Source organism: Amblyomma americanum, chromosome 6 (assembly GCF_052857255.1).
Source record: "Amblyomma americanum isolate KBUSLIRL-KWMA chromosome 6, ASM5285725v1, whole genome shotgun sequence".
In the NCBI taxonomy this organism is placed as follows: domain Eukaryota; kingdom Metazoa; phylum Arthropoda; class Arachnida; order Ixodida; family Ixodidae; genus Amblyomma; species Amblyomma americanum.
The window spans coordinates 162,131,626-162,149,568 of record NC_135502.1 but is presented as its reverse complement, the minus strand read 5'-3'; the positions used below and the strand labels follow the sequence as shown (position 1 = coordinate 162,149,568).

The 17,943-nt window shown below is 46.3% G+C and overlaps 1 protein-coding gene across 4 annotated transcripts in view; it reads right to left on the bottom strand.

Annotated features, from left to right (window-relative positions):
- Zwilch (zwilch kinetochore protein) overlaps positions 1-17,943 on the bottom strand; it is a 217,576-nt gene that overhangs the window by 89,284 nt on the left and 110,349 nt on the right. For 2 of the 4 annotated variants that reach the window (XM_077628064.1, XM_077628063.1), the window contains one exon: positions 2,298-2,450. The exons of the other annotated variants lie outside the window; for them this stretch is intronic. In XM_077628064.1, the coding sequence (XP_077484190.1) occupies positions 2,298-2,450 (153 nt within the window). The remainder of the gene's footprint in view (positions 1-2,297; positions 2,451-17,943) is intronic. 4 annotated transcript variants of the gene reach the window in all.

The window sequence follows — 17,943 nt, the reverse complement described above, 5'->3', positions numbered from 1 at the left end:
CAAAGCATGACTATGTTAGCCATACTAGAGGTACGAAGGAGCTAAAACTCTCTAACGGTAGCTGTGCAGACACTTGTCTAGAATGTTCGAGTGGTGCTATGCAGAGGAAATAAAACGTTTCTAAAGCAGGTAGACTTTCACGGCTAATATTTGTGCTCGAGTGCAGCCAAATAGACAGGAGAATCATATATACACAACTGCCTTACCTTGAGCAAAGCAGCCTCGGGCACAGCCACATTGACATGATAACTGTACATACGTGACTTCCTTACGTCAAGCAAAGCAACTGCGATAACACTTCACGCAATTTGCTCCGAAGCACATCACTCAAGTGCTCTTGACAAGTTTTTGGGCCAGTTAGTAACATTCTTGATTCATAACGGCAGCGAACGAGCACAAACTCAAGAGAAGAAACACGCAAACACACGGACGAACGCTCCATTCCCAACTGCGTTGGAAGAGTTGGGAGTGCAGCGTTCGTCCGTGTGTTTGCATGTTCCTTCTCTTGAGTTTGTGCTCCTTCGCCGCCGTTATGAACTTAGACAAGTGTGATCAGGTCTGTACACAATGTGCTGAAAGTTATGCAGTGCAACTGCTTTCTGTTTTTTATACGGCACAGAAATGATTCCCTCTTTAACTACTCGGAAACTAAACATGTACGTACCTCTTTCCGTCTCCACTTTTTAAAACCACCACTGATCCTTTCTCGCTTGCGCTTTCTTGAGAACGCGGATGCCACAGCGTCAGGCACTGTCGTTTGAGGGACCTGCCGAGACTCCACAGCAGAGTGAGACTTGTTTCATAATCGCTGTCAATGAAATGGTCGGAGCAAACAAAATTGTGCTTAGCCCACGTTGGTCGTGATGGTTGCGCTGCACATATCTATATCCACCGTAGTTTGGCATCCTTTGGAAAGTGACAAGGTGTGTCTCCGTCAAATGCACCATTGTTACAGCCATGAGCCAAGCAGTGCCTTGGCGTCCTGCTTCATTGATCACATAACTGTGGGCATTAGGCTCGAACGGTGGAAAGTCAACGTGACAAACTGACGATACCTAGCGGTTCGTCCACTCCGCGGAGAGAAGCACCTGCTACAGGACCGTGCCGCAGACATCCAAACAGCGGCAAGGCATCGCGGCTGCCCCTTGGCAGTCGCAACCACCAGGTGCCACCAAGCACCACCGCCAGGTGCATCGATTCAATGAAAAAATGAGCAAAAAATGTGCTTTCCACTCATATGCTGAAGAAATAGCTGTGCTTTTACTGAGACACAGACAGTAATATTTTGATGCAGCATCCTTTCAAAGGTGCCTTGATGACCCCTCTGTAGCAGTGAGTGCAAGGTCCTTCAGTGACGTCAGTTTAGGCAATGAGTGCAAGTTTGCAAACAGCGCATCAGGTGCGGACAGCCAGCTGGGCAGGTGCAGAGCGCACAGCCTGGCTAAGATCTAGGGTGCCTGCTAATTTGGGCAATAAAGGTTATTACTACTACACAAAACAGAACATGCTCTTTGAGCTTATAATTTTGCCATGTTAATCATAACTGGTACTTATCAAAGATGACACCATTGATTTCTGGGAGATACAAATTTGTCACGTTTCCAAGGCCAGACTACACTGTGAACAATGTGCACATTCACACGCAGCCCATGCCGCTATGAATACATAGTGTGAACAGTGGCCTGCACAATGGCCACATGGCCAAACTCGCGTCACTCAATCACCCCTCATCTTCTGCGTACAGGTTTGGAGAATAAAATTTTCAGATTATACGAATAATTTTTGCCAGATATGTATCATTGCAATTCTACTGTATTTCATTTCAACCACTCATGTCATATTCTTCTCTTTTTTTTGCCACTGCTGTTAGCTGATTTCTCTGGCTGGGTTCTGGCGATCAATGTGACTGATCACTCACCATATTTGGGTGCACTATATACCCACAAAAGCTGGTCTCAACTGAGCTCACTGGCAAAGAAACTATACTGAGGGGCCAGTTGAGCAGACATACCATCCACTATGCCAAGGACAACACACGTAAAAGGCAAGGACAAAACGAGCCCTACGTCCCGTCCTCACATTTTATGTGAGTTATCTAAGCCTTACATTATTCGTTCAAATAGCAAATCAAGGTGAAAAATCATTACAATGCATATTCAAAATGCAAGTAGAATGAAGTGCAACTGCATCACTATTTTTGCAATGCTCTCATGAGTGGCTTGTGCTTTCCAACACACTAGCTAGGGAGATAACTGTTCCCACATGTCATTCACCCAGGCAGCCTTCCAAAGCCCCACCTGACATGGCATCCCACATGTCGTCGGTGAAATCCATGTTCATTCGCTGGCTCATGACCACGGTTTCGATGTAGAGGTCAAAGTCCGGAGAGTTCCATCCAATGTCCGGAAATGGCGTTGCAGACTTCCCACGAAAGCTTCCTTTGCGAGACCCTGCGGCAAGTCGCAAATGCCAGTGGTGCAGTGGGCAAGCATAGGCATCATGACACCACTCTCAAAGGAACAATGCTTATTGGACTCCCTCCCTACTACGAGAAAACAGACAATTTCAGGGTGCTGAGCATTTTTTCAAACCCCAATAAGCCAAAGTTTTTTTTTACTGCAGCACATCATAGTGTGGCTAAATGAATTTGCTCTTGGATGATAAAAGGAAAATACAGAAACGATGTTGCTTACAAAAAAAAAATTTTGCCAACACTTTACAATGAAAAGTCGCAAAAATATTAAACGTATGCTGTCAGAAAACAGCACAGTAACGAATCTAGAACATTCGTTTCGTGCCAAATATGAGTATTCTAAGCTCCATGCAGTCAGGAAAAAAAATAACTTGCTCACATGCAGCGCTCTGAGAAGCGCACTGCCGAGGTCTTGAAGAAAACTGGTGGCACGGAATCATTCTGAGAGGCCCAGACAGCAGAAGCGGAAATGTATATTCAGTTCTCTCTTCGCACAATGCTTACCTAAACAAGGCCAGTGCAGGACGAGGACACCTTGCTTGTCACGACCATTTGAGCAAAGTTAAAAAAATACCCCCTCATATGGCTCGGCAAAAAAAAAAATTCTGAATCCTCTTGCAATATAGTCCAGAAGTGGCCCAGATTGAGTCATCATCATCATCATCAGCCTGACTACGCCCACTGCAGAATCGAGCATGCCCTAAAGAACGGAGGTAGCCTCAAAGTGGCGAAGAGGAAACTAGGCATATGTAAAAACCACATGTGTGCGTTAAGAGACAAAGAGGGCAATGTCATTAGTAATATGGATAAGATACTTAAAGTAGCCGAAGTGTTTTACACAAATCTATACAGTAGCCAATGTAATCAGAAGGTTATTGAGAGAGGCACCACCCCACCGCAATGCGTCATCCCGCCAGTAACGAAAGAGGAGAGGAAGTATAGAAAGCCTTAGGAGCAATGCAAAGGGGAAAAGCAGCTGGGGAGGATCAGGTAACAGCATATCTGTTGAAGGACAGAGGGGAGATTATGCTAGAAAAACTAGCCACCCTGTATACGCAATGCCTTATGACCTCTACCATACCAAAAGCTTGGAAGAATGGTAACATTATCTTAATTCATAAGAAATGAGACATCAAGGACTTGAAAAATTACAGGCCGATCAGCTTGCTGTCTGTTGCCTGTGAGGTATTTACTAAGCTAATCGCTAATAGAGTCAGTCCAGCCTTAGCCCTTTGACACGCTATGTACACAATTGTGTACAAAGTAAACCCGCAGGTTTTCTTGAGAGTGATTGCACCTAGCAGTGATTTCTTTATTTCAAATGAATTTTTCATCTTTCATGTGGTAAATAGGGTGGTTTTTTATGCTATACTAGCGAATGCAGTAAATAAAATTTTATGAAACAGTGAGCACGGTAGCACGTCATCCGCCATTTTTATAAAGAGATATTTTGCCGCCAATAGTAACATCATTTTTTTTTCACAATTCCAAGCATAATGCATAATGCACTCATGTATTCCAAGCATGAGTGGGCATGGAAGTACGGCAACAGCGAACATGCATCAAACGCCATTTCATTTCTTGGTGCAGATCTTGATCCTGCTTGCCCCGTGGAATCATCGTCTCGGCACCACGACTGCGCAGTTGCGTCCATTGCTGCTGACGCCGGATGACAGCCTCCAGCTTTTCGGCTCACCACCAGCCGGACCGCTTCGTTGCAAGGAAACGGCCCCTTTTTTGAAGACCACTTTCTGCAACCCACCTTGGACAAGACATCAGCATCGACTGATGCATCATCTCCAGCATGCTACTTAAGAAATCGGCGGCCCTGGAATCCTCTTAGTGGGCATGGAAGTACGGCAACAGCGAACATGCATCAAACGCCATTTCGTTTCTTGGTGCAGATCTTGATCCTGCTTGCCCCGTGGAAACATCGTCTCGGCACCACAACTGCGCAGTTGCGTCCATTGCTGCTGACGCCGGATGACAGCCTCCAGCTTTTCGACTCACCGCCAGCCGGACTGCTTCGCTGCAAGGGAACGGCCCCCTATTTTGAAGACCACTTTCTGCAACCCACCTTGGACAAGACATCAGCATCGACTGATGCATCATCTCCGGCACACTACTTAAGAAATCGGCACCCCTGGAATCCTCTTAGTGGGCATGGAAGTACGGCAACAACGAACATGCATCGAACGCCATTTCGTTTCTTGGTGCAGGTAGGTTAAGTTCCTGAACTATTTTGCAAAAAATCTGACAATATTTTTTTGCTAGTACTTCCATGCCCACAATCATTGCTGTCTTTGATTTGTGATTGCATTCACTTCGCCAAGTTGTTAATACTGTCCGGTTACGAGTTGAATCCTGGACCCTTTAAGGAGGAGTCTTCCCAGCAATACAGTGAATTAGTTTCACTAATAAAATCTTTGCATGATAAAATGGATTCTAGGCACGACGAAGTTATGACCGCACTTAATGAAGTTTAGGTGGCCCAAAATTCAATGGAGCTGCAGATTGCAGATATTGATGGTCGTCTGACTGCAGTGGAAAACAGTATTCGCACATCTGAGGCGCCGCAGGTCGAAAGTGTTGCTCATGTCGCAGCACTTGATCAGAAACTGAACGAATTTGAAGATCGTTCACGCCGAGATAACTTAACATTCCACGGTATCGACGATAGTTGTCAAGAGACATGGGCCGAATCCGAAGAAAAAATCTGCTCCATTCTGAATACCGCGCTTAACTTCGGTTTGGATAAGAGTGACGAACGCATATCTCGAGCCCAGACTAGGCCGCTTTGTCCCCGACAAATGCCGCCCCATTATTGTTAAATTTGTGTCATTCAAACATAGGGAAACTATTATTGCCTCAAAAAACAAGTTAAAAGCTTCCAAGGCAACCGTGAGTGAGGATTTTTGCAAAGCGACAAGGAATGTGAGAAAAAAGCTTTTCGATTTTGGTACTCAAAGTGGCAAAAAGTTTGCAGTACGGTATAACAAACTTCATAAATGTTATGTTTACTCAGCGGACGCCGTGTGCGAAATAGGGCCTTTCAGTGACAGCAGTCCAGCCGGCTCTTCGTCTGGCACTACCCGCACCCGCACCGACGTTCTTTACCCTAACCCAAAAACTGAAGTCGTCCGTCGGAATCTATCGTTTCTCTTCACAAACATCCAGAGTATTGTGAACAAACACCATGATCTATCATCTGTAATTGATGCATGTGCAGCCGATGTGGTGGTGTTAACAGAAACGTGGCTTTCAAACGCTATAAGCAATGCAGAATTGCTTGACTGTGAAAAAAATTACATCTACCGCAAAGACAGGGCTGCAAAACACGGAGGTGGTGTACTGATTGCCGTTTCCGACTACCTCGTATCAGACATAGTCATTGTCCCTACTTCCCTCGAAATGCTTCGTGTCCGCAAAACCTTCACTACCAAAGTGCATTATTCTGTGTGTGCTATAGGCTGCCGAATGTGGCACCACCTTTTTGTGATGATTTACACGATGCATTGAATATTTTGGTTACACGATTCCCTTCACTGCCTTTATTTCTGTTAGGCGATTTTAATTTTCCCCAAATAGATTGGTCCGGTCTCTTTCCAACTGTCAGAGATACTTCCGCAGTCAGCCAATCCTTTTTGAACATATGCATGCAGTTTAACCTTACACAGCTTGTTTCAGAGCCTGCAAGGTTTGGTTCTGGTACATCTAACCTGTTAGACTTAATTCTTACCACTGCACCTGATCTTCTACATCATGTAACCTACATGCCCGGTTTGAGTGATCATCGTCTTATTCACTTCGAAATAATGGCGCTTACTACTAAAAAAGTTAGTAGCATCAAGACAATTAGAGACTATTCCAGGGGTGACTACACATCAATTAACAGCGAACTAGCACTCTTCATAGATAACTGCATGCCTACCTTCTTCGAGAGAACCGTTGACCAAAATTGGGCATTATTTAAGAATACAGTCTCGTCGCTAGTCGATAAGTACGTCCCAATGCGCCGAATTAGAAAACAATCCCGATCACCGTGGTACACCGTCGCCTTGAAACGACTTTTGAATAAGAAGCGCTTCTTTCGCCTTGCAAAACGTGCAAACACTGCAGAACGTTGGTCCGTATACGGTGATGTTCTCCGAACTTACCGACTAGCTATCAAAGAAGCCAAGCACGTGTTCCTAAATAATACACTGCCGTCACTCCTTTCTATTAATCCATCTAAATTCTGGAACATTATCAGGCCCAAAGAATGAACAGTCATTCAACTTTCTGATAGTGCTGGGAACACAATGTCAAGTGAAGAATGTTGTACTGCCTTAAACCTAGTCTTTGCAAAATCGTTTTCTGATTGTTCCTTCAATGTCGCTTCAGAATTGCTCAAGTACGATTTCTTTCCGATGGACCCAACCCATTGTCATCGATTTTGCTGGCATTGCGACGTTAATCCAGCGCCTCAAGTTATCAACCAGTTGTGGTGACGACAACATTAATTCGAAGTTTTTGAAGAACACTTTTGTACATTCCAGCATATATTTAGTGCGCCTTTTCACCCAGTCTGTCGAACATGCAACAATGGCAGCTGACTGGAAGGTAGCGAGGGTGGTTCCACTCTTCAAGCAAGATAATCTGAATTCTCCCCTTAACTACAGACCTATTTCATTAACAAGCATTCCTTGTAAACTTCTAGAGCACATTATATATTCTAACCTCGCATCATTTTTAGGAAAGTAACTCTTTCTTAAGCTCCTGTCAGCACGGGTTCCTTAAAATTTTTTCTTGCGTAATAGCTTTTATCTTTCACTAATATCTTAGCGTCGTCTTTAGATAGTGGTTTACTAACCGACTGCATCTTTCTTGACTTCGCTAAGGCTTTCGATAAGGTATTGCATCACTTACTCCTTCTTAAAATGAGTTCCCTGAATATTTGACCCTAACCTTCTTAAATGGATTGAATGTTTCTTGACTAACTGCACCCTGTTTGTATCAGCTAACGACTCTCTATCATCCCCATGTGCCGTAACATCTGGTGTTCCCCAAGGTTCTGTCCTGGGTCCTTTACTCTTTTTGGTATGTATCAATGACCTTGCGATTGGCATTAACTCTTCTCTTAAGCTTTTTGCAGACGATTGTGTTCTTTTTCGTGTCATACACAACGTTTCCGACAGTTCTCTCCTTCAGTCCGACCTTGTTAACGTCTTAATTTGGTGTCAGAGATGGTCTATGGTTCTCAATCCATCAACTTGCAAAATTATGTCCATCTCCCGCCAATCTAACCCTTCTAAAACGTTCGAATACAAGATTAGTGTTAGTTTCATTAGAGAAAACGTTTCATCTTATAAGTACTAGGGTGTTCACATCACTAACAACTTAACCTGGCGCATGCACATAGAATATGTTATTAACAAAGCAAACCGTGCCCTTGGTTACCATGTGCAGAAATTTCTCTCAGGCTCCATTCCATTTGAAGTTACTTTTATATGAAACACTAATAAGGCCAAAGCTAGAATACGCATCATCAGTATGGGACCCCGCACAACTCGCCTTAATCGAAGCTATAGAAGCCGTTCAGAATCAGTCAGCTCGCTTCATCCTTTCCAATTATTCTCGCACGGCTAGTGTTTCCTTAATGAAATCTAAACTTGGTCTCACTAATCTAGCAGTTCGTAGAATTATTTCACGCCTCAGTCTTTTCCAGAGCATTTTCTTTCATAACGAGAGACTAAAAGAGGAATTTTTTTCTGCTATACCATCATACGTATCATCACGTGTTGATCATCCGCATAAAGTTGCCATCCCAACCTGTAAAACGAATGTGCTTTTTAATTCTTTCTTACCGAAGACTAGCACTGAGTGGAACCACCTTCCACCCCATGTCGCATGCATTGAAGACGCAGCATCCTTCAAGCCACTTACCACCAAGTATGTCATCGAACAAGCATCTGCATCATGATTTTTTGCTTTTTTTGCCGTTTGCCTGTACTTTTTATATGTATTTTTTTTCCTTTTTCACCCACCCCCTCTATAACGCTCTGCATGCCCTGAGGGTATTGTAATAGATAAATAAATAAATCAATAATGTGCGCATTTGAAATAGAAATTATTGCCACGATCCTTCGGGTGTTTACTTGATAGGTCACAGCATTTCGATGTCACTATTTTCATCAATTATGACACTTTGTATGAAATTTTGCACATCCCTGCAGTAAAATAACTACTAGTATTTAGCGCTGGAAAACTAACAAATGGTCTTTTTTAATGCCTAAACACACTATTTAGGCGGGAAAATGTCTCGTTTCAATGAAACAAAATATGGCATTTCAATGGGTTAGACTTTATCAACAAATGACCAGGCAGGTTTTGGTAAAGGATATTCCACAATAGACCATATTCACACGACCAATCAGATGATAGAGAAATGCACAGAATATAACCAACCTCTATATATAGCCTTCATTGATTACGAGAAGGCATTTGACTTAGTGGGAACCTCAGAAGTCATGAAGGCATTGGGGAATCAGGGTGTAAAAGAACCTTATATGAAAATACTGGAAATTAACTATAGCACCTGCACAGCTACCATAGTCCTCTAAAAAGTCAGCAATAGAATTCCAATAAGGAAAAGCGTCAGGCAAGGGGACACAATCTCACCAATGCTATTTACTGCCAGTTTACTGGAGGTCTTCCGAAGCCTGAATTGGGAACAGCTGGGTATAAGAGTTAATGGAGAATGCCTTAATAATCTGCGATTCACAGCTGACATTGCCTTGCTAAGTCCCCCAGCAGATGAACTACAAATCATGATCAAAGAGTTAGAGAGGCAGAGCAGAACAGTGGGTCTAAAAATTAACATGCAGAAAACCAACCTAATGTTCAACATTCTGAATTATTTAGGGCACAAAGACGGGACGAAGATAGAAAACATAAGACGAGGCACCATTTCCGAATGATTTATTAAATGCAAGAAATGTACATATATAGGTTTTTGTCCCTCATGCATAGACAAGGCATGAAATATCAAGATGCGGATGATCCCAACCTCAGGATTGGTTGCTGGAAAGCCGCGCATTTCATCATATCTTTTGTCAAAAACGGATCAATAACATGCAGGTGAGACAAATGCTTGGACAAATAACGGCTAAGATGTTTCCGCCAAGACCCCTTCTCACTTACAATAGTTCTAAGCAACTGTTAAAGAAGTGATGTGGCCGGGACGGTCGTTCCAGTTCAGGGCAGTGCAGAGAAGAAATTATTTTTGGAATGTTGTGGTATGGGCGCGCTGGGGGTAGACGGCTTTGGAATGGCTATGACGGGATAAACGATGGGCTGGATGGATGAACGCGTTGTCGGGCGGCAAGCTGTGAAAAAACTTATGGAAAAGAGAAAGGCGAGCCGGTTTGCATCGAGATGCTAGAGTATAACGTTCAAGTTGGGATTTCAATTGGGTTACACTGGTGCAATAAGAGTATTTGGAAAAAATGAATCGTGAAGCACGATTCTGAACAGATTCCAATAAATTAGCCAGGTTTGGTGGGGACCGAATACAGAATGGCATACTCTAGTTTAAGTCTGAACAGTGATACATAAGCGATTAGCTTGACTGAAAGGGTGCTATGGCAATGTTGCGTCGTAAGTAACCCAAGACGCAATTGGCAGAGTTAGCTATATGAGTAATGTGGCTGGTCCAGGTTATGGCACTGGAGATATGAATACCTAAGTACTTGATAGTGTCGGTTTGAGTCATAGGACAATCAAAAAAGGAGGTAGCTGGAGACGAGTAGTTACGTCGGCTGTGGAAAGAGATTAAAAAGGTTTTGTTCACATTGTCCCACCACTCTTGCACTTCGATAAGATGGGTCTGTAGGGTGGTAACATCAGAGATTATTCATGGAACCTATTTGATGTAAATTATCAATTGCTCGTAAATTAAATTATCAATGTAAATTATCAATCGCTCGTACAGCTCTCTTTTGTAGAGTCAGTACTGTCACAACATTGGTCGAGGTAGTCGTTCCCCAGATCAGCAAACAATATTGTACTTGTGAAAACACTAGAGAGAAATAAATTTGTAATTTGCATTTTCGAGGTAAAATTGTACGAAATTTGTTTAGAATACAAACAGACCGAGCCATTTTAATGCAGACGTAATCTATGAGTTCTGTCCAGAGTAAATGCTTTTCAAAACTAACTCGAAGGAACATTGTGGAGCTGACACGAGTTATCGGGGTTTGTTCGAAGTGAATTCGGAAGCAATTCAGAATTTCCTTATTTTTGGCTCCTAACACAATGTACTTTGTTTTCCAGACATTTAGCTCTAATCTATTTGATTTTAACCAAAATGAGAATTGGGATAACCAAATGTTGGAAGCTGCTCGTAAAATATTAATATCTGGCCCTGCAAAAATAATGTTTGTGTCGTGTGCATACATTACAATGTCATCTGCTGGACGAAGGTTGACGATGTCATTAAAGTACAATAAGAACAACGTCAACCCAGAACTCAGCCCTGTGGCACACCAGACACAATCTGTCCAATGTGAGACGAAATACCGTTTATGACAGTTGTTTGAAGTTGGCTGTCAAGGCAACTAGTAAATAAAGTTCAAGGAACACCCTGTATACCATAACATGGCATCTTTTTCAGCAATATCTTATGGTTGACCGAATCAAACAATTTCCTCATATCAAGAAATATGCTAACTGTTAACAGTTTATTTTCTATGTTTTCAATTAACTTTTCTTTAATTTCCAACTGATCTGAAAATGTACCTCTCTTGAACATCAGATTTAGTATATGTGCTAGCGGTATCGCAATGAAATCTGCTACTTTCTTTATCAGGACTGAAGCTATGCCATCTATACCTGGGGCACTATTACTCCGTAAAGAGTGAATAATGCTAATTATTTCGGTCAGTGCACGGAAACAAAAACATTGAATTACTGTGTTTACTGGTTGTTACAAAGAGGCGTCTTCAAGAAGACACGATAGCAAGGCGGGCGAGTTGGTGATACATATTTAAAAATAACAAAGTGGAAAATGGGGACTTCAAGGGTAGAAAAGACAGGACAAGCGCTGACTATCAAACCAAAGTTTAATCACAGCAAACAGGCAAATATAAGCGAACAGGCAACAACCAAACAATAAAACCACAAGGCACGTGCATTATGTTGGGTCAAGATAGGCAACCTCACTGTCACGCAGGAGCAGGGATGGTTTGCTGATGCACAATCTTGGTTTCTTTCTCATTTTGTAGGCTTCTACGATTTCCCTGGTCAATTGATCGGGGTGTTTATACAATATGTCACTATCGTGCAAGGAAGGAAAACATGACTGACACTCTCGGCAATGATCAACTAAATTCATGGAGCGGTTAGAATCTAATGAGTTTAGATGTTCTCTCAGACGTGTGTTAATACACCGTCTTGTTTGACCAATGTAAATTCGACCACAGGACAGAGGTATTTTGTGCACTACGCCCTCGATGCACGGTAAAGATTTCTTATCATGCTTAATGGCACAAGACGCTACAGATTTGTTCAATTGTTGAAAATAAGGCTCGCAATCCTAACAAATCAGTAGCATCTTGTGGCATTAAGCATAAGAAATCTTTACCGTGCTCTGAGGGCGTAATGCACAAAATACCTCTGTCCTGCGGTCAAATTTACATTGGTCAAACAGGACGGTGTATTAACACACGTCTGAGAGAACATCTAAACTCATTAGATTCTAACCGCTACACGAATTTAGTTGATCATTGCCGAGAGTGTCAATCATGTTTTCCTTCCTTGCACTATAGTGACATATTGTCACGTAGTGGTGACGGCAGTCGAAGCAGCGATGAAGACGGACGAAAGGGTCTTCTAAAAGAACTGTTTATTGGGCTGACTTGCACCCAAAATGGACTGAATCACTCGGCGGCGGCAAAGCGACAAGTGTGCTCGGCGGTCGTCGAACAGACTGCCCACTGCAGTCGGCCTCGCTCCATTTAGAGCCGATTAAGAACTTTCGAGATAAAGCGTGCAAAGTTACTAGAACATTCCGGAACAACGTAGAATCAGCTCTGCCTGGCTGCGATCAATCGAGATAAATCTAGTCGCGTCTTGCGTCGCAAAGAAAGCGATAAGGTGGTGTGGCAGCAGATTTGAAACGAACAAACACTGAAAATATTCGCTGCATTACTCCCCTCTCAAAGAAGCATCGACCCGATGCATTAAAACAAATAATGCGACTAGTAAGAGAAAAAAAACGGATCTTGCGAAAATAGAGCATGGAAATGCAGCGGCCTTTAGCGCGCATAATACGGCTTCAGACTGACTACATGGACAACTTCTGGTCGTATGCGGCGTCGCTGGGATGCAGTCATTGCGTCAGGGATGACTTCATAATCCAGTTCACCTAGCCGACGAAGAACCTTGTATGGGCCGAAATAGCGGCGCAAAAGCTTTTCACTCAATCCACGGCGGCGAACGGGCGTTCACACCCAGACTTGGTCTCCTGGCTTGTATTCCGCGTTGCGTCTTCGTAGGTTGTAGCATCTGGCGTCGTACCGATGCTGATCATTGATCCGTAATCGGGCAAGCCTTCGAGCTTCTTCTGCACGTTGAAGGTAGGCGGCAACGTCGACGTTCTCTTCTGTAACGTTGGGCAGCATGGCATCTAGCGTGGTCGTGGCCTCCCTGCCATGGACGAGTCTAAAAGGCGTCATCTGGGTGGTCTCCTGCACTGCGGTGTTGTAGGCAAAGACGATGTAAAGCAGGATGACATCCCAGGTTTTGTGTTCGGCATCGACATACATGGCGAGCATATCGGCGATGGTTTTGTTCAGGCGCTCGGTCAGTCCGTTGGTCTGCGGATGGTATGCAGTTGTCCTCCGGTGGCTGGTTTGGCTGTAGCGCAGGATGGCTTGCGTTAGTTCCGCCGTGAATGCTGTTCCTCTGTCCGTGATGAGCACATCGGGGGCGCCGTGTCGAAGAAGAATGCACTCCACGAAAAATTCGGCGACTTCTGCTGCTGTTCCGTTCGGAAGGGCTTTCGCCTCGGCGTAGCAGGTCAGGTAATCGGTCGCTATGATGATCTACTTATTTTGAGATGTTGACGTTGGAAAAGGGCCAAGCAAGTCCATGCCGATCTGCTGAAAGGGCCTTGAGGGAGGTTCAATGGGGCTCAGAAATCGTGCTGGTCGTGTGGAGGAGTCTTTCGTCGCTGACAACATCGGCAGGTTTTTACATAGTGTGCGACATTGGCAGACAGTCGGGGCCAGTAATACTTGTCTTGAATGCGGCGGAGGGTGCGAGTAAACCCGAGATGTCCAGCTGTCGGCTCGTCGTGTGAAGCCTGTAGAACTTCTTTGCGGAGACAAGTAGGTACAACAAGGAGGTAAGCTGTTTTGCTCGCTGTAAAGTTCTTCACAAGGACCTCATTCTGCACACAGAAGGAAGACAGTCCTCGCTTGAATGAAGCGGGGGGTGAAGAAGCCTTGCCTTCCAGGTACTCGATGAGGCCTTTTAGGTCGGGGTCCGAGCGTTGCTGCTGAGCAACAGAGCTGGGGCTGATGGGTCCCAGGAAGGCGTCCTCATTGTCGTCCGGCGGCGGTGCATCTACAGGGGCTCATGAGAGGCAATCGGCGTCAGAGTGCTTGCGTCCGGACTTGTAAACGACGGTGACGTCAAACTCCTGGAGACGCAGACTCCATCAAGCGAGTCGGCCAGAGGGGTCCTTCAAATTGGCAAGCCAGCAGAGCGCGTGGTGGTCGCTGACCACCTTGAATGGTCGTCCGTAGAGGTACGGGCGGAATTTCGACGTAGCCCAGATGATGGCAAGGCACACCTTCTCAGTTGTCGAATAGTTAGCCTCAGCCTTGGAAAGGGAACGGCTAGCGTGTGCGATGACTTTCTCCAGCCTGTCACTTTTTTGAACGAGGACAGCACCTAGTCCCACGCTGCTTGCGTCGGTATGAACTTCAGTATCGGCGTTTTCATCAAAATGCGCAAGGATCGGTGGGGACTGTAAACGACGCTGAAGTTCCTTGAAGGCTTCTGCTTGCGGCGCTTCCCATTTCAACGGCACGTCTGCCTTCATCAGTTGGGTCAGGGGATCGGCGATGCGCGAAAAGTTTTTCACAAATCGTCGGTAATATGAGCACAGTCCGAGAAATCTGCGCACTGCTTTCTTATCAGCCGGTGGTGCAAACTGTTCAATAGCAGCTGTTTTCTGCGGGTCTGGGCGTACTCCTTCCTTGCTAATGATGTGGCCTAGAAACAGCAGCTCTTCGTAGGCAAAGTGGCATTTCTCTGCTTTCAAGGTTAGGCCAGACGACTTGATTGCATCTAGTACTGTAAGAAGTCTTTTGAGGTGCTCTTCAAAGTTCGAGGCGAAGACAACGACGTCATCTAAATATACCAGACAAATATGTCACTTCAGGCCTGCCAGCACTGTATCCATTACTCACTGAAACGTCGCTGATGCAGAACAGAGACCAAATGGCATCACCTTGAATTCAAACAGCCCATCCGGAGTTATGAATGCTGTCTTCTCGCGATCTCTTTCGTCGACCTCAATTTGCCAGTAGCCGCTCTTGAGGTCCATCGATGAGAAATATTTGGCGTTGCATAGGTGGTCCAGTGTGTCGTCGATGCGGGGGAGGGGGTAGACGTCCTTCTTTGTTATGTTGTTCAAGCGGCGGTAATCCACACAGAATCGAAGTGCGCCGTCTTTCTTTCTCACTAGAACAACCGGTGCCACCCATGGGCTGTTTGAAGGCTGGATGACGTCGTCGCGGTGACACACGGTAGGGGCTTTGACAGAGAGGTCGGACGTGTTGGTCCGTTATAATGCGATGCTTGGCAATTGGCGTCTGTCGCACCTTCGGCGATGTCGAAAAACACTTACTGTAGCTTTGAAGCAGATTGCGGATCTGGTCTTGTCTGTTCCGGTGCAGGGCTGGGTTGATGTCGAAAGTGGGCGAGTTCCCTTGGTCAGGCGAATCTTCTGCGGAGGGGTTGGAGAGGGCGAAGGAGTCTCGTACGTCAGATATTTCGTCGAAGAAAGCAATCGTCGTTCCTCTGTTAATGTGCCGGCATTCTTCGCTGAAGTCAGTCAGCAGTACTTCGGCCTGGACATTGCGGAAATGTGCGATGCCTCTTGCGATGCTGATTCCTCGGTCTAGAAGCAACTGCATGTTCCCCTCGATGATGGCTTCAGCGTTAATGGCTTTCGTGGAGCCTACGGCCACGATAACGCTTGATCGGGGTGGGACGCTCACTTCTTCCTCCAGGACACTCAGGGCAACGTGATTTTCCCCAGTTTTCGTCGAAGCGATGGCTTTGTCCATCGAAAGCGTGATCTGCTTGGATCGGAGGTCGATGATCGCCTGATGCTAATTAAAAAAATCCATACCCAAGATCACTTTGCGGGAGCATAGCAGTAGCACAAGAAAGGTTACAGGATAGGCATGTCCTTTGACAGTCACTCGCGCTGTGCATCGTCCTGATGGCGTAATGAGGTGGCCCCCTGTGGTGCGAATTTGTGGGCCGTCCCAAGCCGTTGTGACTTTTCTCAGCTGCGCAGCGAATGTTCCATTCATCACCGAGTAATCGGCTGCTGTGTCGACTAGAGCGGTAACTTTCCGGCCGTCGATAGTCACTTCTACATCGGAAGTCCTGGCTCTTGCATTGCATGTCGCTCTCGGCATCGGGTAACGGCTTCGTCGCGGGTGGGGCATGTGGTCAAAGCTCTTCTGGGTGGCGGCGTCGTTTTCAAGGCAGCCTGCGTCGTGGTCGGGGTTCTCATTCTGTGCGGCGTCGTGGGTGCAGCGTCTTCATGGGGCGTGGTCGGTGGAGGATCTTCGGCGTTTCGCTCTTGAGCAACCTCACCTCCAGAGGTTGCTGCCTTCAGTTTGCCCTACGGGGGCTGGAAGACCTTCCTGGTACCGCGGCTGCGTAGCTGCGGCGTGGCGACGCAAAGCGCGAGGTTGACGGTGATGGTGAGCGCGAAAAGAGGTTCAGCGTGTACTCTTCTCGACGCAGGTTCTCATCGATTTCCTGCGGACGTTGTCCGAAGCGTGGTCGTGGGGCGTTAACGGAAAATCCTCGAAGAACGATACGTCGGTACGGGCAGTAACGAAGAATATGGCTGGCCTCACCGCAATGGAAGCACAACGGCCGGTTGTTGGAAGTCCTCCAGGCGCCGCATTTCCTGGGGCTTGAGCGGCGGTCATAGGCTGGGCGGGCAGGGGCTGGGAGGCGGCGTTTTGGAACAAGTGGCTCATCTCGGGGAGGACGTGGGGGTTGTCGTTGGGGCTGAGCAGTCCTTACTGCAGTGGCGTAGGTCATGGCCTGGGGTTCTGTGGCCGTCGGGGTGCCCAAGTGCCTGTCGCACTTCTTCCCGTACCACGTCCATCAGAGTCGCAGCTTGTGGCTGTAGGGAGGATAGCAGTAATCGGCATAGCTCCTCTCGGACGATTTCGCGGATAACTTCCCGCAAGCTGTCGCTGGTGGTGGCCGGCGTGTCCGAACGAACTGCACAGGCAGAGGAAGGGCGGTTGTACTGCGGAGCTCGGACGTCGAGGGTCTTCTCAATCGTGCAGGCTTCTTGCATGAATTCCTCGACTGTTTTTGGCGGCTGGCGGACAAGGCTGCCAGAGTTCTTCTTTTACGCCGCGCATTAAAAAGTTAACTTTCTTTTCCTCGGTCATCCCGGGGTCGGCGCGGCGAAATAGGTGCTTCATCTCCTCGACGTAACCGCGGACGGGCTCATTCGGAAGCTGGATCTTGGACTCGAGGAGTCATTCGGCTCTTTCTTTCCTCACGACACTGGTGAATACCTTCAATAGTTCTCTCTTGAATAGCTCCCATGTCGTAAGGGATGACTCGTAGTTTTCGCACCACGTGCGTGCGGAGCCATCCAATGAGAACACGTGTCCAATTTTTGCTGCACCATCCCACTTGTTGAATGACGCCACGCGCTCAAATTGATCCAACCATTCTTCAGGGTCTTCGCCTAGGGATCCATTGAAAGTTGGCGGCACCCGCAGCTGCTGTAGTATGATCGGTGTCGACATCTTTGGCGAGGTTGCGGTGCTCGTAGCCGCGTCTTTTCGCTGTCTGGTGCGGTCCGGCAGTTTCCCGAACTCAGGCTCCTCTCCCTAAAGACGTCGGCTGGCTCGCTGAGCTGCTGGCTCGTCCTCGGGTGCGAAGCGCTGAGGGCTGGCTTCACGACTTGAAGGGGGCCTCCGGAACATGGAAGGCCACCCAGCACCTCCACCAGATGTCACGTAGTGGTGACGGCAGTCGAAGCAATGATGAAGACGGACGAAAGGGTCTTCTAAAAGAACTGTTTATTGGGCTGACTTGCACCCAAAATGGACTAAATCACTCGGCGGCGGCAAAGCGACAAGCGTGCTCGGCGGTCGTCGAACTGAATGCCCGCCGCTGTCGGCCACGCTCAATTTAAAGCTGATTGT